The sequence below is a fragment of the Wyeomyia smithii genome, chromosome 1 (assembly GCF_029784165.1).
Source record: "Wyeomyia smithii strain HCP4-BCI-WySm-NY-G18 chromosome 1, ASM2978416v1, whole genome shotgun sequence".
Classification (NCBI taxonomy): domain Eukaryota; kingdom Metazoa; phylum Arthropoda; class Insecta; order Diptera; family Culicidae; genus Wyeomyia; species Wyeomyia smithii.
This window is the reverse complement of record NC_073694.1, coordinates 29,624,814-29,648,429: the sequence shown is the minus strand read 5'-3', so window position 1 is coordinate 29,648,429 and position 23,616 is coordinate 29,624,814. Positions and strand designations below refer to the sequence as shown.

The following is a 23,616-nucleotide window of genomic DNA, read 5'->3' as shown; positions in this document are numbered from 1 at the left end:
TAGTAATAGTAATAGTAATAGTAATAGTAATAGTAATAGTAATAGTAATAGTAATAGTAATAGTAATAGTAATAGTAATAGTAATAGTAATAGTAATAGTAATAGTAATAGTAATAGTAATAGTAATAGTAATAGTAATAGTAATAGTAATAGTAATAGTAATAGTAATAGTAATAGTAATAGTAATAGTAATAGTAATAGTAATAGTAATAGTAATAGTAATAGTAATAGTAATAGTAATAGTAATAGTAATAGTAATAGTAATAGTAATAGTAATAGTAATAGTAATAGTAATAGTAATAGTAATAGTAATAGTAATAGTAATAGTAATAGTAATAGTAATAGTAATAGTAATAGTAATAGTAATAGTAATAGTAATAGTAATAGTAATAGTAATAGTAATAGTAATAGTAATAGTAATAGTAATAGTAATAGTAATAGTAATAGTAATAGTAATAGTAATAGTAATAGTAATAGTAATAGTAATAGTAATAGTAATAGTAATAGTAATAGTAATAGTAATAGTAATAGTAATAGTAATAGTAATAGTAATAGTAATAGTAATAGTAATAGTAATAGTAATAGTAATAGTAATAGTAATAGTAATAGTAATAGTAATAGTAATAGTTATAGTAATAGTAATAGTAATGGTAATAGTAATAGTAATGAAGATAACTAAATGTTTCTTAAAGAAAAACTACGTTGAAGGCAATAACATAGTAATGCTTTTTAAAGAATAATAATTTTTTTCCTATTCTAAGTTCTAAGTAGGTAGTAGGTTCCCGAGGTTCTGTGGTTAGCGATATCGGTCGGCTAACTAGTTCGATTTTCGAAAGCCGTTCACTGGAAGACGTTACTTAACGCTCGTCTACAATACTGAATACGCCGGAGGTAAACGTCGTTGATTCGGAAACCTATTCCGAAGGTACTGTTTCCCCCAGCGATGAAAGTTACCACAGGGTTTTAGCAAAAAAGTTATGGAGATTCGGTGCCAGCCCAAGGGACTTTCAATGGCATACAATTCCAATTGTAGTGGAAACAATTTTCGTTCAAAAAGGAAGAAAGAATGCCAAACTCCTGCTGCCAGCTGGAAGGAGACTGTAAATAAGCGGATGGAGGTGATCAGACGTGATGCCACTGAGACTGAAAATAGCCTGGTCGGTAAACCCAAAGCACCTCCTACTTACAGTGAAGTCTCTAGTCAGTTTAAGGTTGGACTAGTGCCTAAAGACTATACTAGTTTACCAAAGAGCCTAAATTCACCAATTACAGGTACGAGTCCGGGTTTATGGTAATAAAGTGCCAAAACCAGGAAACTGTAGAATGGTCGAAAGGGATAGTTTCGAGTCTTAAGCTATGGGAAATAGCTGATCTGCATCCCGAGATCAGAAGTTATTCTTGATGATTGGAGAATGCTAAAGCACAATCCCATCAAAAGTCATGTGCAGTTTATTCTGTCAATAGAGGAAGCGTCAGCGAAAAAATTAGTCGCTGATTAGAAGTATAAACTTAGTTACAAATTTGGAATAGTATATCCGCGAAAAATCAGGGCTGATTGAAATTTTAAAGGCCCTATCTCTGAATCCTCGGAAAATGTTACATTTGCTGAAGAAGTTTTGCCACCACAGTAGTAATCGCACTAACATCGCACAATACAAGAGTACTGGATATCAGTAGGGCTACGCCACTTGAAACGTTCTATAAAACCAAGCGTGGAAAAAATCCAACAATTGCTTAGTTTGAACGCAGGCTAACAGACGTATCACACAATTTCTTTTCGTGGATCAAAATAACAAAAAGGAACTAAGGACAGTTACAGTACATTAAACAATTGTTTAAAGAAAAAACAAATATAAACGAAAATTTAAAATAGTCAAATTCTGTGTTTTTGTGTGAGTATGTGTAAAAGCAAGACCTACAAGGAACTGCAATTCATATTTTTTTCTGCAAAGCCAATTTTGCTTTTGGAAATTAAAAAATCGTATCTGTGGCTTCAAATCTGTTATTTTTTAATGTAATTTTGTTGAAAACTGCGTAAAATCAATATCTGTCAGATTTTACAAAGAAAATTGTGAAAAATGAAATAAAATAAAAGTATATATATATTTTTTTCTCGCCTGTTTTCCGTCGGTCTAGTTCCGCCACTGTTGTGGCCAATCACCGACACCCAGGGAGGCGACTCCACACCCAGGACCCTAACTCACGACCCGTTTATTAACGGACCGGCGCCAACGGTTTTACTTCCTCATGCGATGGAAGGCGTGATCCCAGAGATTTTTCGCCTCAGAAAATCTCCCGGTGTCGGCTAGGATTGAATCTAGACCAGTTGGGTTGGTTGTGAGTGGATCACGCCACCTCACAACCATCGACACCTATGTCGGCGGTGAGATTCGAACCCAGGCGTCTAGCGTGGTTGGCGGAGACGTTACCAACCACACTAGGCCCCCGCCCCCGTATATACTAAAAACAGGATATAAAATACACCATATTTTATAAAAAGGTACTTAAAGTTTTTTTTTTTAATTTTGCTTAACAACAAAAGGGTTTAAAAATGGTTCTAGTCGACACTTGTCTATTCTGTTATTATTGGTCTCTAGGTAATACTCTTAACTAAATTATTGCCCGGAATAGTTTAAATTAATAATTCAGAAATAATGAAACCCAATTTGCATTATTCAAAATGTAAATACTTTAACTTTCTAATGAACAAGAAGAGCATACAAATTCTTAGAAACCTTCAATTACAGAGCAAAAATTCTCTCTTCTGTTCTCTTCTGTTAGCGGTCACTGAAAATAGCGCCCATACTCGCCACTTGACCACAACGCAAACGCATCAAATTATTCAATATCAAGGTTCCGGTCGACTAACCCATCGTAATTCATCACGACAGGGTCGCTAAACGATCAGTCAGCTTGGCATTCACGAGCACACACACACACACACGCACACGCAGAACCAACTTTTCTCTAACTTGACCATCGAACGAATGCATTCAATCAACCGGATCACCTCCAGTTAGGTCACCCAGCGTTACCCGAAACCGGTCAATTGGCTTCATCACACCCAAATCCACGAACCGTGCATACCAAATCAGCACCGATCACCAATAATTAATCGTTGTTGTTGTTGTCGTTATAGTCGAGAGCTGCATAAGAAGCACGCATCGCACCACGCACCAAGATTAGCATATACATACAAGAGGTATGGCAAAAAAGCGCCCAACGGCTGGGATTAGTAAACCTTTTCAAGTTTGTTGGCACCATCTGTTTTGTTTTGGTTTTTTGTTACAGAACCACCTGATCAGAGCCGCTCTCAGTCAATGGTCAGGTCGGTCATCCCTTACAAAAAAAATCTCTGGTCAAACCTCTAATAATACTCACTCCAAACACGAATCCGAGGATGGCGTTTTTGGCTTCGAACTTGGGATCGGACGGTGCTTTTCGCTTGTCACGGTCAAGGTCGTCACTGATCGAGGCGTCCTGCGGTGGAACAGAGAGAAAGAGAGAGAGAGGGGAAATCGGTGAGAAACAGTATATAATGTAATAATTTACAAACATTTGTCAAGAAACATCAAGTTTAATTGGTCAATCGAGTTGCGAATGTGCTGCCACGCTGATCACTTCATCGCGAAAACAACGGCCTGAGATGGAATCGCACCTTCGGATTATCCCAGAACCTCGAGGTCGCGACCGAGGGATCAGAGATACTCAGCCATCCATCGTCAAATTTTCTGCTCGTTAAACCCTCTTCGCGTTACCCAAGAGCATACACACAAAAATGCACACACCACAGCAAGTGAATAGAAGATCAGATCACCACAAATCATCACTGACACAGATGCCTCCATTGCGGCTGTCAAGAGACTCCACTCCCTGCAGACGTCTCCGTCGTCGTCGGCGTCGTCGCTTTCATAATGCATAATCGTTGGAGCTTGGTGGCTGCGGCGCTATTACGGATGGGGGTAAAAACGATGTCATCTTCGTTGGTGGAGCAATCGAGCAGTCTGCAGAAGCGCAATTTGCCAAGGAACTAGGAAATTGGTTTGTCCGTCGTCAGGTGGATTCGAAATTCGCTTAATCACACACACTGATGGTGATCAGATCTATTTGAATTTTCGACATTTATTTTGCCAGAAGTGTGACAAGTAGGGGGACGGGGGCTGTCAGTTAAATCAAACCAATTGCTGCAAAGTTACAGCCTAATAGCCCGCGATCGATTGATCGTGTTGCGTTTGGGTTATGTAATTGCGTGTGGCGGCCGGGACAGAGCGCCTCGATTACGAACGGACGATTCCTCGTGCACGCACGCAGTTGTTTGCATTCAATCAACTCTGAAGTCGAACGCATTATGCTGTTGCTGTTTTTTTTCTGTTTTTCGCCTTGTTTCACTAGTGTTATCGCGTAACAATGGTGGCATAAAATGAAGTGGAGTTTTGGTTGTTATTCCTTGCAGTTGTAGTTCCACTTTTAGTTGTTTGATGAGCACTTGGAGGTGTGAATGACTGATCTGCTTTTAAAATAGGTTTCGTGTTATTAGAAACAATACTCTAATGTCAATGTTGGATAATTAACCATATAAAAGAGTCCTCTGAAGATTTTCCGCGCTTTTTTCAATTTAATAAACATTCAAAATTTGGCCGACATATTTCTAACGATGTTTTCGATATCACTTAGAAAAATTTCTATTTACTTTTAAAGTTTGGTGAATTAGCGATTAACGTATCGCAGATCGAAGTTTGGATCAGAGAGATGGTAGAAAAATTTTATTTTCAACTGCAAATTTCATGCTTTAAAATACGATTTGAAAGAACTTAATTTGAGGTTTAGAGTTATTAGAAATGTTCGGTTCCATAGTTCGATGTCCAGACTGGCGAACAAGGAATTCAATTTAATATTAAAAATCCAAAGTCTGCTTTTGAGCTATGCATTCAGAGGTACCAATTTTGAAGTTGAATGTTTAAAATTCAAAACCCAGTATTAAGAAATTTTAACTCGAATTTAGAGCCTAGTCTGATGAGTTTCTCAAAGTTAATTTGTGAGCTAGGACGGAAAGAGGTCAGAGTCTAATCCTAATTTTAAACGCAGTGTTCAAAATGTAAAGTTCATACAGGGATTAGAGTTTCACAGTTTTTCTATCGGAATCCAAATGAAATGACAGTGTAGAGAGTCTTATTTCAGTATGAATGATTGTAACTGCCGATTTCAGAACTCAAAGATTGATAGCAAAATTTCATGTTCTGAGTATGAGGCTTAATATCCAAAATTCGGATGGTTTAATCCCACAGTTAAGGATCTAAAGCATAGAATTCAAAGTTTACATTCAAAGTAGACTACTCCAGAGGAGTTTAAAAGATTTAAAACCTTCAAAAGTTTATGATTCAAGATGGAATTTATCATTTTTATTCCTGCAATTTTTATCCACATTCAGTTGAACAGTCATTATCGCTTAGAGCCCATAGTAAATGTTTTGAGTGTAAAATTCAGAGATAAAAGTCCAGCGTCAGAGCTCAAAGGCAAAGAAAAGTTTCAATGCCAATTTTCAAGCTGTAAAAGCCAAATTTCTCACTCCAAAATCTAGGATGAACATTTTAAAGAACACTCTGTACGGTATCCTAAACGCACACGTTCCACGTAAACGGTGTAGACGACTTCCTTATCGGGATCCATGGTGGACAGCGGAACTGCAACACCTTCGTAATGTTGTTCGAAAATACCGGAAGCGTTATTTTCGTGCATGAACAGCCGAAAACAGTGAGCGTTCGTGCAATTGAGTCCCATTACAGCGAATGTCAAACTGTGGCGTTTCGTAATTACATTGCTCGTATGGAAACGACTGCTAAACAAAATCCCTTTTCGTTTTGGGCATTCATACGCAACAGCAAACGCACCATCGCCTTCCTACTGAGATGACCCTGAACGGCACAATTGCAAAATCACCTGTTGGTTTAGCAAATCTGTTCGTTGACTTTTTTGAATCCGTGCATAGCACAAACTCACCAACATTTTCACCTGATAGTCTCAGAAACTGCCCAATTTTCAACCTCAATCTTCCGCTCGTTGAAATATCCCAGTATGATGTGTGGTCTGCCTTGAAAAAGCTAGACACTTCTAAGGTACCGGGAATTGATAATCTACCGCCATTGTTCCTGAAAGAGTGCGCTGATTCTCTGAAAATTTTGTTAGAAATTATTTTCAACAACTCACTACGTCAAAGTACATTTCCCAGTTTATGGAAAACCGCTTCGATTTGCCCAATTAACAAAGCTGGTTCTAGCCACGCAGTAGATAATTATCGTGATATTTCAATTTTGTGCTGCCTCTCGAAAGTCTTTGAAGGATTAGTCCACGACGTGCTCTACGCTGCTTCTCTACCATTGATATCAGAGTCTCAACACGGATTTGTAAGAAAACGGTCAACAACTACGAATCTCATGACGTTTACCAGTCTCCTTTCAAATGAAATCGAGAACAGACAACAGATCGGCACCATATATTTCGACTTCGCAAAGGCATCTGACAAAGTGCCACATAATATTGCTATAGCTAAACTCAATTACTTGGGTTTTCCATGTTGGTTTACAGATTGGCTGCGCTCCTATTTGACAGAGCGAAATGCTTTCGTCAACGTCAATGGCTCGCATTCTCGCATATTCTCCATCGCATCTGGCGTTCCACAAGGTAGTGTCTTAGGTCCGCTCATATTTATATTGTTCATCAACGATCTGTGCATGCTAATGAAATCGCCTAAAACCATAAACGACCCATGCTGCAGTATCGCTGTTGAGCCACAACACGTATTTACCACCACATCTGCTGCAACAGACGAGAGACGAACTTATATTGGACTGTCGATGCTGCAAAATTTATCAAGAGTTGAGGATCAATATTCTTTCCTAGTTTTGAATATTTTGATTTGTAATATATTCATAATTGTATTTATTTGTATGAAAAGATGAGAGGGTTTTTATGCCTGTTCGAGGAGGAATAACTATATTTATTCTACTCAAACAGGCTTTTCCCTACTCCAACAGAATTTTCGGCCTCGTTATGCTTTTTGCGATTGGGCCTTCTTTTATTATTGATATCAAGAATAAAAAAAAATACGATCTGTGCTCTCGTTTGAAATGTGATAAATTGCTGTACGCTGATGATTTTAAAATTGTTGTGTACTACAGACGGACGGATATAAATGAGCTACAACGTTGGTGCCTCGAAAACGGGATGGAATTAAACATCGAAAAATGTAAATCCATAACATTTTTCCGCCGGCAAACTAGAATCGAATTCGATTACTCTATTGGAGTAAAGACCTTGCAACGCGTTGCTTTTATCCGAGATCTTGGAGTCGTCGTTGATAGTAAAGCGTTCGCAACACTAGGATTTATTCGACGTACCACCAAAGACTTCAACGACATCCCAAGCAACCAGAAGTTCGAATTTCACTTAACAAATGAACTTAGAAGTTCACATAAGGTTCGGATTTGGTTCCGCGGAACTTTCTTGCTGAACAACAAGACACATTACTCACAAACCGAACTTCATTCTAAATAAAGTACCGTCAACACCTAGAAGCAACTTGAAAGTTCATGAGAAGCTGCTTGTTCCCCTTTTTTGGAACCTTAAAGTTCACATAAAGTACACAAGTGAACTTCAAAACACTCGGAAATTAGAGTTCGGTTAACATTTTATCCGTACTTCTAATCAGCATGAAAGTTCAGTAGAAGCTGCTTACTACTTTTCATTGGAACCTTAGAGTACACATAAAGTTCACACGTGAACTTCAAAACCCTTAGAGTTGAAGTTCGTTTAGCATTTTATCCGTACTTCTAATCAGCACGAAGGTTCAGGAGAAGCTGCTTACTCCCCTCCATTGGAACCTTGAAGTTCACATAAAGTTCACACGTGAACCTCAAAGCCGCCGGAAATTAAAGTTCGGTTAGCATTTTATCCGTACCTTCAATCAGCACGAAAGTCCAGGAGAAGTCTATGTCGTACTTCATTTCCACTTCAAAGTTCATGTTAAGTTCTGACTGATGCTTTACTCTATTTTGGCGAAAATGAAGTTTGCTTCAGGATTAGTGATGAAAAATAAGTTTTTCAAAAACAATGAAGAAATATGGTTTATTTTATTGTCATCGAACCCATAAACTTTGATGAGTTTTCGACTGTTGGGATGTTGTGGACTTATGTTATACGTTCGGCTGAGCAGTCACAAAAATTTAGAACTACTTATTTTATACTATCCGACGTTTCGTCACTGGTCAGTGACATCTTCAGGGGAAAATATTATTTGTTCGTTCCATCTTGACAAGGAACGAACAAATAATATTTTCCCCTGAAGATGTCACTGACCAGTGACGAAACGTCGGATAGTATAAAATAAGTAGTTCTAAATTTTTGTGACTGCTCAGCCGAACGTATAACATAAGTCCACATTGTCATCGAACTTTATTATCTAAATTAATGGCAAAAAGAAAACAAAGCTATGATTCCAATAGGTAATATTAGAGTGCTTAATGGCTTTCACTATCTAAACACTTTCTTCTGTTACCTTACAGGAAATCAATAATGAATTCAGGTACCCAGGAGTTTGCAGGGCAAAAGAAAAAATAAACCGGATGTAAGCTGTGAATTCCCATTAGACATTTGTTTGCGCGTGATGCTTTCTTTCATCCCTGAGCAATTTGCCCAAATCTTGCCTGTTTTTATGTGAGGCCACTGCATGATGTTGCTGGTTTTGGAGGTCCGAATCCATTTCTCGTTGGTCGTTTCGACTGCGGCACACAGCATATCTATTGACCGAAAAAGTTTTTATCGATTTTGAATATTTATCATATTTGGTATATACTGCTTACCAGAATAAATTTTTAATAAACGTTTGGAAGGAAAATATTGCGTACACAACCTTTTTCAATTACATTACCAACGAACTGCAGCAAAATCAAAACAAACTAGAGAACTGTCAAACTTAAGTTCACATTGCGCTCTGCGTGTACTTTTTCTGAACTTGAAAGTTCAGAAAAAGTTTCGCGTCAGCCTTTTCTGAACTTCCTAGTTCGCATGAGGTTCCGCTTGTACTTCATCTGAACTTTCAAGCTGAAAGAGAGACCCGGTATGTTTCTAGCTATGAACGTGTAGGTAATGAAGAGAAATCAGCACATCGAGTAAAATCGATGCCGATATCATATAGCGGGAACGGAGCAGTGGTATGAATCTAGGCTTCAAAGAGGGAGGACTCGAGTTCGAAGCTTGTGTAGTAAGTTGCAAAAAAAAATTATGAAATTTAATAATAAATGAAGCCAGATATTATTCTTCTGATCTAAATTTCTTTAGTAAATGATTATCATGGGATTGAAGCAACACAAATGATGAGTGAGGAAATTGAAAAATTGCAAATTGATTTTTATTTTAAGTATTTTGAAGTTTTCTTTTCAAGCTGAATAGCGAACCTAACCTAACCGAACTTTATGTGAACTTTCTAGTTCGGTTTAGAAGATGCTTTGCATGCTACTCGAAGTTTATTCAACAAATGCGAACTTGAAAGTACGGTTAGTTACTTAAAAATTGAGCTGAATACAATTCTATTCATGATCGTTAGATTGGCTGATTAGTCTATGAATTCTACTTTTATCCGAACTTTTGGTTACTTGGGATTCATGCTCTCAAGGCGCTGTTTTGCTCGCTGGCTCGGAGCATTTTGGAATATGCGGTATGCGTGTGGTCGTCAGTTCATACAACGCCAATTATTCTACTAGAGAGAGTCCAGCGTTGCTTTATTCAATTTGCCCTTCGCCACTTGTCTTGGTCAGACCCAACTAACCTGCCCAGTTATGAAAGCCGCTGTAAACTTATCGCCTTGGAGACGCTTAATTCCAGACGTACTAATTTGCAGAGGATTTTTGCATTTGATCTGATTCAGGGCAATCTTGACAGACCTTCATTGTTATATAATGTGTCGTGTTATGTTCCTACTCGACGATTGCGTGAGCGTGACTTATTAGACGTCATAGAACTTCCTATGGTTTTAATAATCCTCTGGACAGATGTCTTCGTTCGTTTAACAGTGTCACTAGTATATTCGATTTTAATATTTCTAAATGTATTTTTAAGAATAGAATTAGAGCCTTAGAACAATTTACAGTCTGTGGAACCTTTGTTATAACAAGTTCGAGACGCTGACAAATAAATAAATAAATAGTTTTGAGTGCAGGGTTAATAGTTTGAAGTTCAGGGTTTATAGCTTCAGAGTTAAACATTTTATATTCATGAACCAGAGTTTGTGTTTTGTGAAGGTTTGGTATCAAAGGACTCAGGCTCTCAAGTCTAGAAATATTTCGAACCCACAGTACAAAGAGTTCCGTATTTCGGAAAAAATGAATGAATGCAGAAGCAGAAGTTTAAACAGCTGAATTCAAAATCCAGCTCATGATCAAAAATGTTGAAAAATCTAGAGTCAGATTCGCAAATTTAACGCCAAAGGTATAAGGCCGCGGTTCTCAACCTTTTTAGTCCACATAGCGATATTTTCCAATGGTTCCAAATTGAACTATGAAGTATTATAAAAAATTGCTACGCCCGCCATTACTGATTTGTCTTCCGCGTACCCCCTAAAGGCTTTCCGAAAATTAAAAATTTCGTAGTCTTGAGTACAAAGCTCCAATGTCTTGTATTTCAGACTCCAAATTTTTAATGCTTTAAAGATGGACAAAATAGCCGACCCCCAGCATCAACCATAGTAACCCATGAGCCAGCAGAAAATATTTGACAGCTTTATTAGTTAAACTCTAACCGTGATAGAGAAAACGATGAAAAAGGGTATTCCGCCGCGTCAAAACGGACAATGTGACTTTGTCGACACCTGATAAGCCCGTTGCGGCATCTAGAACATCTCGACACTATTGAACAACAATCAGAGCATCGAAAGAAACCCTGGCTTCGGCCGGCCGATAACCCTGAGCGAAAAGAAGCTCCGAAGGTTGCTGAAGAGGAAGCCCGAGGGAAAATTGGCTACATCTCTTTGTGCGCTTGGCCGAAAAATCGGTGCAACCGGCCAAACAGTGAAAAAGTTCCTGGTGAACATGGGCATACATGTCAGGAAGCAGCAGTCCCGTCCACCTGTCTCGAAGCTGCAGGCAATGACGCAGCGGCAGCGGCTGAATAAGATAATCAAGCCGATTTTCCCGGGATATCGGAACGTGGCGGTTGTGACGGACGACGAGACCTCTCTCATCGTGACTGGCAACGACTGGTAGGGCAATTCGTATTTTACTTTTCGAGTGAGCTCCGAGGTGAAGTTCATTTCACACATCAAGTTCCCCAAGAAGGTGCTGCTGTGGCTGTAAATCAGCAATAAGGGGATGTCGCTCTTCTTTCGCTCTGGACTGGCCGTGAACGGGAAAATTTATTTCCAAATCTTAGGTAGATAATTTTAGAGGAAATCAATAGCTAATAAATCTGAAATATGTGCCAAATTCGGCAGAACAAAGATTTGCGCTCCAGAGTCAATATTCAGAGTTCACATATCACCTATTAGAGTCTTAGTTTTGGGTAAGACATAAATGTCCAGCGTCGGTGTTTTTTAATTTGGAATCTGAGGTTCACAATTTGAAGCATATTCAGAGCACAATGTTTCGTCAGAAAAATTTAAATTTCAACTTCACAGCTGATAGAGTAAAAAGGATATATTTAAGTGCAAAGTACAAATAATATATTTCACACTGCAGGGTGAAAATTTCAAAGATCTGAATTTGAAGTTACCACTCTGGCGTTCGGTGTCTGGATTGAGGAGGAGTTAAGAGTTGGATGCTCCCTGATTTGAGTTTCAAGCTCAGATTCCAGAACTAGGAAGCCAATGATTGAATCCAGACTTCAGAATCAAAACTGTTATATGTAGATTCCAGTTAACAATTTAAATTCTAACATTCCTGCTTTCGAGCAAATCGTGCAATGTAAGTTAGTTTTTACTTCGAATTAATATTTTAATTGCTCTATCAAAGTTTAAAATTCCTAAGCACCTCTCGGTTAAAGTTTTTAATTTTGTAATCTCGAGACAGAACTAAAAATTGAAAGATATAAGCTTTTAATCAAGATCCTGAAGTTCAAGTTCCTACATAAATTCAGAGTCCAACTTAAGATTAAAACTAATCAAAAATGTACATCATATACAACGAACTCTGAGATGTGGTGTAGTGTAAAAAACTTCAAATTTTCAGGATTTCACTAAGAACTTGGACCTGTAAGCTTACAAAAAGGAATTAAAAGTTTATAGTTGAGCTTTAGAGCTTTACACAATGGATTTAAAATTAAACACTCAGGATTCTGAATGTTCGGCACACATTTTAAAATCAAACTATAGAATTGAAGACTTCATACCTCAAACTTCAAAGTATAAAGTGCAGATTGAAACGGGTAAGTTCCTAACCAGCGGGACTTAGGTTATGTCACGTTTTAGGCCAATACCTGTTTAATTGATTCACAGCTCACTTTTGAAGAAGCAATATGGAACTGAGTTTGAAGAGAAAACTTTTTTACCAAATTTATTTTCATTTAGTCCTTTACTTAAGCAAGCTTTATATAAAAAGCAACACCATCAACGGCCAAATATATGGATAAGAATGCCTCCAGAAACGCCTGCTACCCTTAGTTTGGTTCCACGAAAATGACACTTTGCTTTGGCCGGATCTGAAACCGTGCCTTTATGCGAAACCCATGATGAAGTGTTATGAAGCCAGCGAAATTGTTGGAGTGTCGAAAGAAGCAAATCTGCCAAACTCGCCAGAACTTCGTTGAATATTAAAATTCTGGCAATCTCCGAAACAGGGAAAGCCTTCAGGAAAGTGTGAAAAATAGATGGTGCAAGTGTTGCACAGCATTTGGTGTGGGTAGCGTTAAGCCCAAAGTGCGGACATTTAGCCTATAAAAAGAAGTTGAATATACCAACTTAGCAAAAACATAGCTAATATGCGTTTATTTATTCCCTGAGACTGAGAGTTTCGTAAAAATTCAACTTAAAATGAATTTTGGGTGATCATTTTGGTATATTGCAATTTTTTCGAGAACAATCTTTATTTTAATTCTGATTGTTCAACCTCATGGAAAACTATGTACCAGGGTGGAGGTTTCGGTTTTAGATATTTCGGGGCAGAATCTGTGGTACAAACTGTCGAATGCAGTTATCAAAACTGATCACAAACCTGAATCATCTTTTAAGAATGAGAACAAAGCTTTGGACACCAAAAAATTTAAAGATCAGATTCCATAATATAACACTTATGGTGTAAGGATTTTTGATTGAGAACTTCTATTTTCTGAGGTTGAACTATGGCTCCTGAGTTGAGAGCCATAAATGTTAAAAAAATCAAAACTAAGAGCGCAGCTTCAGAGTGCTTAATTCAGTGGTTTGAGTACAAAAGCCAGAATTCGGAGTTAAGAATTTGTGGTCCGAAAAACAATGTTCTGAGTTCAAACTCTAGAGACCAGAGTTTAGCACTTGGAGCCGCGAAGTTTAAATTTAAAAGTTCATAGTAAAAAGAATCTCAGCGCAATTTCGAAGTTCAAAGCAGAAAGTGTAAAGCCCAGCATCCAAAGTAAAAGATAAAAGTTCAGCGTGAGGAGTACAGCGTATAAAATTGAGAGTCCAACGCTCCTCGTTCAGATTTCGAAAACCACAATCCAGAGATCAGAGCTTGAATTTCATAGTTTAGGATTGAGAGTTCACATTCTGAGCAGATCAGGGCAGATTCCAGTGGCATAACATATTGTGAAGAGGTCAGATTCTAACTTCATGAATTGGGCAATTGGTTTGCTGTCATCTAGCTGTCATGTGTAGAGACTTCAGAATGAAATTCTGCTTAAAAGTTTGCGTCTTTACTGAACCGCCTGGCTAGAAGCAGCTTTTACATCCCATTCATACCAATTGTGATATCTACTGAAATTGTATTGCTTGCTAAAAATGTATAATATTGTTATCAGTGTTGACTATTTGTCTAATTTAATGCTTGTTTACTACCTGATAAAAAAGATGTGACTTTCAACTATAAGGATGAAAACAAAAAAAAACCTACGTGGGAACCATAAGAAAGATTTCACTCTACTGTCTCGCTGCCGTGCCTAAGTTCCTGAGTTCTGAACACCTATTTTTGCATTCATTAGTAATCGCCAACCTTGCACCTTGAGTATGAGTGCACATTCCGTGTCACCCCGACCCTCGATGTGATCACGTATCGCTCTGGCAGAGTGATCTGCATTGCAACGAAATGTAAACACGAATCGAATCACGTCTCTACAGCCGAAGCGAAGACCCTGTCTCTGTGTCATCGCGGGTTCGACGTCGTCTTAATCTGGGGCTGTTCCCAATGTGCGCGCGCATGTGAGTGTGCATGAATTATTTATCACCGATTATGAAATTATTGAATGGCGGGTCAGTCAGTCGATCGGTTCAGCATAGAGTGTGCTGCACTGTGCAGCAAGATGCAGTTTCGAAGTTCACCGCCCGCCCGATGGCGATTTGAAGCAATCAAATCATGCAGTGTCGCAGCTTGAGGTGGACTAGCCATTTCGACTTTTTATTGTACCCTGCGTATGTACCAACAATCCACCACCACGTATTATCCTTCGAATCCGGCGGCGCAGATCGAAATCACTAACCGTATATACAGTTAATCTTTTTATTTTGCAGTGCAGGAAACCGATCGACCTTGCCCGAAGACTTTTTCTCTTTCACCCCTTCATGGCAGAGAAGCGTTTCAGCAAACCGGTGCGCCTTCTAATATCGACTGTTTAAATGCGCCAATATTCAGCACCAAACAGCGAATGCCACTCCTACGGACAGAAAAAAAAACATTTCGTTTTTTTTTTTTGTTTTCTAGGTTTGTGATCACACAAAAAATGAAACACCAGCTGCAGTCACTTAGGGTACCGACTGAAGACAGAAAATGCACCTCACCAACAGTAGGTAGGTAATAGTAGTTTTCATGGTTGGAAACGGCGCACAAGAAAACACGTGTCTAGTACCACGGTGTGTAGAATTAGCCATGCGGCTCTGCTGTACCTGCAGAGTAAATAATACTTAACTAGCGAAAATGGTGTATACGCTGGTACCGTGCTATTACCCACTTTTGCTTTCAACATTCTCGGCCACTGCAGCGACGTCGGAACTGGTCACCTACTGCCGGCACTTTGGGACTAATTTATGCTTATCGACACACGAACACACACCGAACTGCACAAGCTTACCATCACAATGAACTTAGTGGATTTTTTTTGCGAAGGTGTCGACAATTTGTTGCTGGGTGTCGGAAGTACTAACTAACATGGGGACAAAAGTTTCGCGGCTGGGTTAAGAAATATCGCGCTGATTTTTGCTAACTTTGTTGCGCTAGCATTTACGTGGGTTCACCACTGCTATAGTCACGAACTAACAACTAATTAAGTGATTTTTATTTTTAAACCAGCCGAAACAACAAAAGTGGCAAGTTTTGCAATGTTTCGGAGCATCAAGCTGAAATCAGCTGTAAAATATATGAAAAGTTATTTATTTGTGTTCATTCTTGTTTGTTTTTGCTACAGTGGAAACAGCTATACTCTTGTACACTTGTGTCATTCTAACGCTGAATCTCACATCCTGAACTCTGATTTAATGTCGACTCTGATTTTTGGTTTGGTAGTGCTTTGACATAAAACTTTAAGTTCAGAGCTTTGAATACTGATTTTCAACTCTGATCTTTTAATTCCTGATTCAGTTAAGCTCTGATACTACAATTTTTTAATTTGACTATTGTACCTCGAGCTGAGAATTCTCTGTTTTGAACTATTAGTTGAATTTTTGGTTTCATGTACTCTAAAGTCGCAGCTTCTGCTTGAAATTGACAAATGGAACTTATGAATCTTCCAATGCTGGCCTCCAGACTTTGCACCGTGGGTTTTAAGTTACAAACTCGGAGCTCTGAGTATTTTTATATTTTAAACTCAAAAATTAATTTTCAATTCTTCACAACTAGGATTCTGGATTGGACTTAAGGAATCAACAATCAAGAAATACTACTAAACCACCGTAGACTTGAGGCTACTTACGGATAGTCAGAATCTCTAAAAAAAAGAGCAAACCGAGTGCCGAGGTTCGCAGATTGCTTAGTAATAACGTTCTGAAAAAGGGCTTTTTTCAACTTAACAATCATTGTATCTCCTATAGATGAAATGTACGTTCTTTAGGGTTCTTGTTTTGCTATTGTTAAGGTGGTTGAACAGTAATATAATGTGGATAAAGTATAGAAAAATTAAAAAAAAACTTATTTCAAAATCCTGCTGTCAAACACACCTTAAACTGGATCTCGAGCTCGGCCTAAAAAAATCCGAGCTCACTTGGTAACTTGGGGTTCAACCGATTTTTCAGCAAAAAAAAAGCTGGTTTGCCGACACTTCGCCAAAAATACTAAGCTTGACGGATTTCGTCTGAATTTTTTGCCGAGTTTAACGTTAAACTCTGTTGATGCCGAGATCAGCAAAAACATTACTGATATCTCGGCACGAATTTTGCTCTTTGCCGACCTTGGCAACACAGCTGTCATTCTCATGAACGAGTTGGCCGCCATTTTTCATTGTGCAAAATAGTGCAAACGTGTTACGGGTGAGCATGCAGGAAGCATATAAAAGTTTTGCTAAAATTTGTGCAAACTACTACAGATGTTTAAAAAGTGTAGTACAAATTCGTGCGAAGTGGTAGGAACCCAAAAGTAAAATTGGAAACCGTGCAAACATCTTTGGTGCAAACAAGATCTTAGCGGAAAAAAACCCCTCAAAATAAAATTAACGCTGTTCAACAGAAACTGCAAGTGGAGGACGAGAGACTTTTTAATATTCTGTGAATATTTAATATTCAAAATGCATAACTGACTTTACTTACTTAAACTCATCGAGCTAATAATTTATCTTTTGAAAGAAAACTACTGAATTTTAACTGAAATTATTCGCTTCGATTGGATTCCCCTGAAAAATCGCCTCTTGACTGTGCCAAAACATTCAGCTTATACAACCGAAAGGTCGTTAGACTAGTATGCCGTCTCTCGGTAAGATTTGCCGAATTCGTACCGAGATTCTCGGCATGAAATGACATCTGTCAAATACTGGTTTTCCGAGATTCTCGAAAAAATGAATTCAACCGAGATGGTTGCCGATCACTCGGCTGTCCAAATTTCGGCACAAATAATGCCGAGACTCGGCGAATTTTTTTGAGTGTGAAGAACATCTCATATCTCAGTAAATTGAAGCTATGGCAACTTGAGGTCTTAAGCAAATATATTCCCAGATTGTTCAAAGAGTTGTGAATGACCAAGTCACTTACTAATAAAAAATTATTAATAAAGACTGTTTAGTTTTTTGCGAGCTCACTTGAAAACTAATGTTATTGTACATGTACATAGTTATACCAATATTTTTATTGTAAATACATCTTCCTGTTCTTAATGCAAAAAAACATGATTTTTTTTTCAGGCATATATCAGCTTTCTAAAATTGAAAGATTTATTTCTAATGACTCCTCTTTTCTAATCATCTTTCTCATTGTAACAGTTGCCATCAAAAATTGGATCCATAACCGTGAAGTATTCCGATTAAAACTTCGCAGACAGATCACATAGTTCCTAATAATATAGTTTCAAAAACTTTACAAGCATTCATTTGATCATAAAAGTATCAGAGAATGAATAAAAACATTCAGTTTATATGGGAGCTGTCAAGATGCTCCCGAGATGGGTTAATCAACCGATTATTAGGCTTTCACTTCTTCAAAATAAAGACATGTCTCCACATCTGGCATCCCTGTCATGACACGTAAATAAGGGTTATATTTCCCACTAGCCAGCAGCAAAAATATAACTTTGTGCATTACTTGCCAGTTAGTGAAAATTTAAAAAAAGATCTAAGAAAAATTACGCAGTGCCTACTGAAAGGTCGGTTATCGATTAATATGAGAAAAAGCAGATATTTTTAAAAATCCAAACGCCCTATTACTAAAAATCAATTATTTGAATCGGCAAATGAAATTGATTATCATTTCTATAGAAAATTTTGCGAAATAACCATAGCATTAAGTAATGACAAGACAGTTAAGTTTGTCGAACTGGATAATGATTGAATTCGATAGAATCAGTATAAAAAACAACGTAATCACAAGAAACATGAAGAGTAATGTAAACTGAAACCGATTTTTAAATACACACCCGAATCGCGAAAAAGTCAATGGCCGAATGATTGTCTTAAATAACCTACGGAGAGGACTAACGCGACAAGTGGGCGGGGCCAGGTACTCGGTATTATGATAAAAAGTGAAAAAAGTTGGATTGCGCTACGCGTTGCTTACAATATCGCACGCTAGCCTGGCGGGCTAATGCGGTCTCGATCAGCTAGATTGGTTGAGAAAATTCGCTCTCGGTATTGCTTTCGGCATATTCTGCATGTTGTAGGATAAGTACAACGATACACCGTGCCCCAGTGCTGAGTCGAGGAAACTTCCAGCTCGAAAATATCCTCGACCTGATCGGGAGTCGAACATGGCATCGAGAACACAAGTGGGCCACGGTCAAGCAACAGAGCAGCCAAGTTTAGCCTCCCGTACTACTACTGTTATCAGTAGAGCTAGCCAAGTACGCTGGGTCCGAAGCTAAAGCTATTACAAAATACACTAGCTCAAAGTGGATTGTTTCGTTCCTCCTGCCAAGTACAAATTACAATTGACCTTTCTCAAGGCCCCAAACACGTTTTTGAAGCAATGTGGAATTTCCGTTACTTGCAAATTATGATATATGCAGTTAAACATTTATTTAAAGCGAATAACAAATGACGCTAAAATTGTTTTTCACTAAATGCGATAGTATTTTAACCATCGCACTAGTTTGAATTAAGTTTGAATTAAGTTTGAAATTTGTTTTTTTTTTGTTATTATTGAGTCCTTACTAAAGGACTACTAATACTGATGTGTAACACAGATTAAACAGCTAGGTTAATGCAACTGCACAACTCAGAAAAATTGTTTGGTAAATAAGTTCAGAAAATCACAATGGTGTGTCACAATATAAAGACAAAAAATATACATATGAAGATAAATACGAGGAAATGGTGAAGACATTATATCATTGTCGATTGTTGCTTTTGCCGACTCCGCTCAAAAAATTTACATTCAGAAGAAAGGCGAGATTTCACAGTTTTTATCACTGTTAGCACCGTTCTGGCAGTGACAAAAATAATATCTACTTCAATTGAAGAATTTTGATGCACTAAAAAACAAGGTGCCGCACCCCACACTGTTTCCAGAGTTGCAAAAACGTGATCATTGATATAAGAGCCGTAACGTCTTTAGCAAAGTTGTCCATTCAATATTCTCCATATTATAGAAGTTACATTTCGAAGATTAATCCACCTAATAGTGAGAAATGATTTTTACTTTTCTCATTTTGGAATAGGTATATAAATCCACTTTGTTGAGAAAACTTGTAGCACATATTATAAGAAACAACTTTGTCAAAGATACCATACGTCTATCTATCTATTTAAATGAAGTTTTGTGAAGTTTTCCATAGATTACCCCTAAAAATCTTTTTTTTTTTTCAATTTAACTTTTACAGTAATTTTCTACAATTTTTCAATGTTCTACGGTTTCTTCGAAAAAAGTTTATTTTTATCTCACTTTTTTTGGTTGTTGACGATTTTTACTCGAAAAATGCGCTAATTAACACTAATTACTTTTTACTCAAAAAATAATGACTTTTGTGTCTTCAGCAAAGTTGTTTTGTTAATTATTCTTCATTTCTGTAGAAGTTAGAACTTTGTGATTAATCCACCTAAAAGTGAGAAACGAACTTTAATTTTTCCCTTTTTGCATAGAATAATCCATTTTGTTGATTGAAGTTGTAGCACATTTCATAAGAAACAATTTTGTCGAAGACATTTTACTTCTATCTGCCAATTTGAATGAACTATTGGGAAGATTTCATAAGAATGCCCCTTCGAATCATTTTCTTAATATATTTTTTTCAATGTTCTACAATGTTGTTTACTATGCTAAAACACACAAGCTCACCGAAGAAAGTTTATTTTCATTTTTTGTGTTTATTTAGTTGCTAAAGATTTTTTTTTTAAATACACAAGAGACATGCGAAACACAAATGACTATATCTGGAATTAATGATGTTTTACTTATACTTCAATAAAGAGATGTTTGAGTCTGCAGAAATTTGCAGATTATGAAGGTATATGTTAGTGAATAAGTGCATTATTTTAATAAATATCGTAAACAACAAAAGATATATGAGAGATAAAATTAAACTTTTTCTGATGAAATTGTTTGTTTTGTTATAGCAAAGAACATTGAAGAACATTGAAAAATTATATAAAATCACTTCTAAATGTCATATTAAAAAAAACTGATTTTTAGTGACAATGTGTAGAAAACTTCATAAAAGTCCATTCAAATAGGCAGCTAGAAGTATGGTGTCTTTGACAAAGTTGTTTCTTATGAAAAATGCTACAACTTTGTTGAATAAAGTGAATTTTTATAAGCAAAAATGCGATAAGTAAAATCCGTTTCTCACTGCACAATGGTCCAGAAACCAAATTTAGGGGGAAATTTGGGTCTGGAGCTCTATAGCAACATTTCAGAGAAAGACTTTCTTCTACAAAGTTGTTAACTAACTTTTTTATCTTTGTAGACAGAAGAAAATGTTGCTCTACAATGTTATAGCTTCGTTAATTTTAAGTAACTTTTTAAGTAAAAATTTTTCTCTATCTTTCACAACCAATTTATATTGAATCTATCTATCACAACCAATTTATATTGAAAAACCATATTTTACGCTCTAACTTTTTCATTTCAAGTTTCATCTCAAAACTCTCTTTGAACGACTTTTAATATCTATATTTATATTAAATATCTCAATTTTACTCAAAGTTATTGATATTTTTCATCAAAAAATATGCGTATTTCATTTGTATGTGATTCTTTTTTGGGCAAACATAAAAAATATCTCTTGGTCTCATTTTGAAGGGCATATTTGACTCTATAAATGGAGGAATTTTTAAAAATATATTATTTTTTAAATTTGAGTAAATTCAATTTAAAAACGAGACAAAAATTTCAATAGTTTTAGACATTATGCATAAAAAAGCACCCAGATTAATTTTTTGGTATTTTTTCTCATAACTAGGAATAATTACCTTTAAATCGATCAAAAAAGATTGAAAATCGATCAACTGGTTCAAAAGTAATGTATTTAAAAAAAATTAAATACATCTAACACAGTCTTTTTATATGGTCACGCTATTTCGAAGTTGGTCACGCAAAGTGCTTCAATTGTGCTCAAAATGGCAGGGATGTATCTATGTTGAAAATAATCAAACCCGAATTGTTTAATTGGGTTGTTAGGGGGACTAGCTCTGAAAAAGGGTGACCATAAAAAACGACTATATTCGATGTATTTTATTTCAATAAATTCATAACTTTTGAACCAGTTGATCGATTTTCTATCTTTTTGGGTCAAATTAAAGGTAACTACTTCTAGTTATAAGAAAAAATATCAAAAAATAAACCTGGGTGCTGTTATATGCATAATGTATGAAATTATTGAAATTTTCGTCTTCTTTAAAATTGAATTTACTCAAATTTAAAAAATAAAATATTTTTAAAAATTCCTCCATCTATAGAGTCAGGTATGCCATTCATAATGAGACCAAGTGATATTTTTTATGTTTCCCCCAAAAAGAATGACATGTAAATGAAAAACGCATATTTTTTGATGAAAAATATAAATAACTTTGAGCAAAATTGAGATATTAACGATGTCAGCATTGCAGATTGTATCTCTTAAAAAGCTCTAAAAGTCGTTGAAAGAGAGTTTTGAGATGAAATTTGAAATAAAAAAGTTAAAGCGCAAAATGTGTTTTTTTAATATAAATCGGTTGTTTTCAAAGATAGAGAAAAATTTTTATTTAAAAAGTTACTTAGAATTAACGGAGCTATAACATTGTAGAACAACGTTTTTATTCTATCTACAAAGATAAAAAAGTTAGATACTTGATTGCATCGAAAATGTTGGTCACCCTAATTTTTTATAATTTTTCAATAAGCGCTTTATCATATGTAACAACTTTGTAGAAGAAATTTTTTCTCTGAAATGTTGCTGTAGAGCACTAGACCCAAATTTCCCCCTAAATTTAGTTCCTGGACCATTGTGCGCTGTTAAGTGGATTAATCACAAAATTGCAACTTCTATAAAATGAAGAATTTTTTTAGGTCAAAATAATTTCGATCACGGTTGTGCAGCTTTGGAAACACTCTGTGCCGTTCGCTACAGAATGCAACAAAAACCATACAAACATAAAATCATCGCCTGCTGCGCTGCAGCAAGTCTGCTTGCTGCTAGTGAGATCCGGTTTTCGGTAAATCATTCTTTCGCTACAGTGATCTGATGAACAACTAAGACTAAACTGTGGAATGTTAACCTTTATATGTGACTGTTGACAGTGATACTTCGGTGGGTGAGTCGTTGTGCACTCGAGCGAACAAAGCAAGAACAAAAACAACAAATCGTTTGCAAAGTCAAATCGTTTATATACTTTAGTATCGGCTGTGCTGGGGGAGTGCTTGTATTGCATCATTACGGGCATGCGGTTGATTGAACCATAGTCAAATTGGCTATGAACTTTAAACTTTTTATTAATAAAAAATGTTTTAAAAATTGTTCCTATGAGCTAGAGGGATTGTTCTCAGAAACTAAAGCAGTTCATTTTCTATCCAACGAGATATCAATGACTAAAATCCGTTTAATGGCAACAAAGTTGTGAGCATTTGGAATCTCCAATACCCATTCGATTCACTCTATTTTTGATATTTAGCAACACTATCAGTCAAGAAAATATCAGGATTATAACAAATTTTATATTTGTGTTACCCGTTTGTAATAATCGTCTGATCGGGAATGGCACCCTATAAAAATAAGACGTACTCTACGTCAAAAAACTAGAGTAGGGCGGGGAAAAAATCTGAAAAAAATTTTTTTACTCTGCAGGAACGGGTTAAGTAGAATGTGTTCAATCAAATCAATCTAGTATCTAGTCGTTAATTTATCCGCACGTTTTTTAATGCTAAATACCTTAAAATGCATGATAGCTTTGAACGTGGTCGGAGGTGTTTTGAGCCCTAAGCCCTCTCCCCCACCTCCTCTAGTAAAATGCTTTGTTTGAGCCGAAAGCAGACTCGGAAAGTCTTCTCGTGATGTTTATTTTATTACCAATGTTGTAAAAGGCTTCACTTTTTTTACAAGGTAGGGGAGGAGTACCAGTTATGGCAATACCTGAAAACTGTACCAATTATGGCATGAACCAGTTATGGCCCATGGAGTTTAAATGGAGTATTGCCATAACTGGTACCATTGCGCTTATGACATAGCCATAACTGGTGCACTTGCCATAACTGGCTCAGCTACCCTATGTCATTTTCTCAGTTTCGCAAGACGCAAACAGATTTTGTTCCGTATGCAAAACGAAATGTAGGAAAAATTACATTTCATTTCGCATTAGCAATCAGTGTAACCAGATATCAATAATGTTATACAGATAGAAGTTTCACGC

General features: G+C 36.7%; 1 protein-coding gene across 7 annotated transcripts in view; it reads right to left on the bottom strand.

Moving 5' to 3' along the window:
• LOC129717684 (uncharacterized) overlaps nt 1–23,616 on the bottom strand; it is an 84,650-nt gene that overhangs the window by 26,404 nt on the left and 34,630 nt on the right. For 6 of the 7 annotated variants that reach the window (XM_055667772.1, XM_055667776.1, XM_055667773.1 and 3 more), the window contains exon 3: nt 3,382–3,480. The exons of the other annotated variant lie outside the window; for it this stretch is intronic. In XM_055667772.1, coding sequence (XP_055523747.1) covers nt 3,382–3,480 — 99 coding nt within the window. The remainder of the gene's footprint in view (nt 1–3,381; nt 3,481–23,616) is intronic. 7 annotated transcript variants of the gene reach the window in all.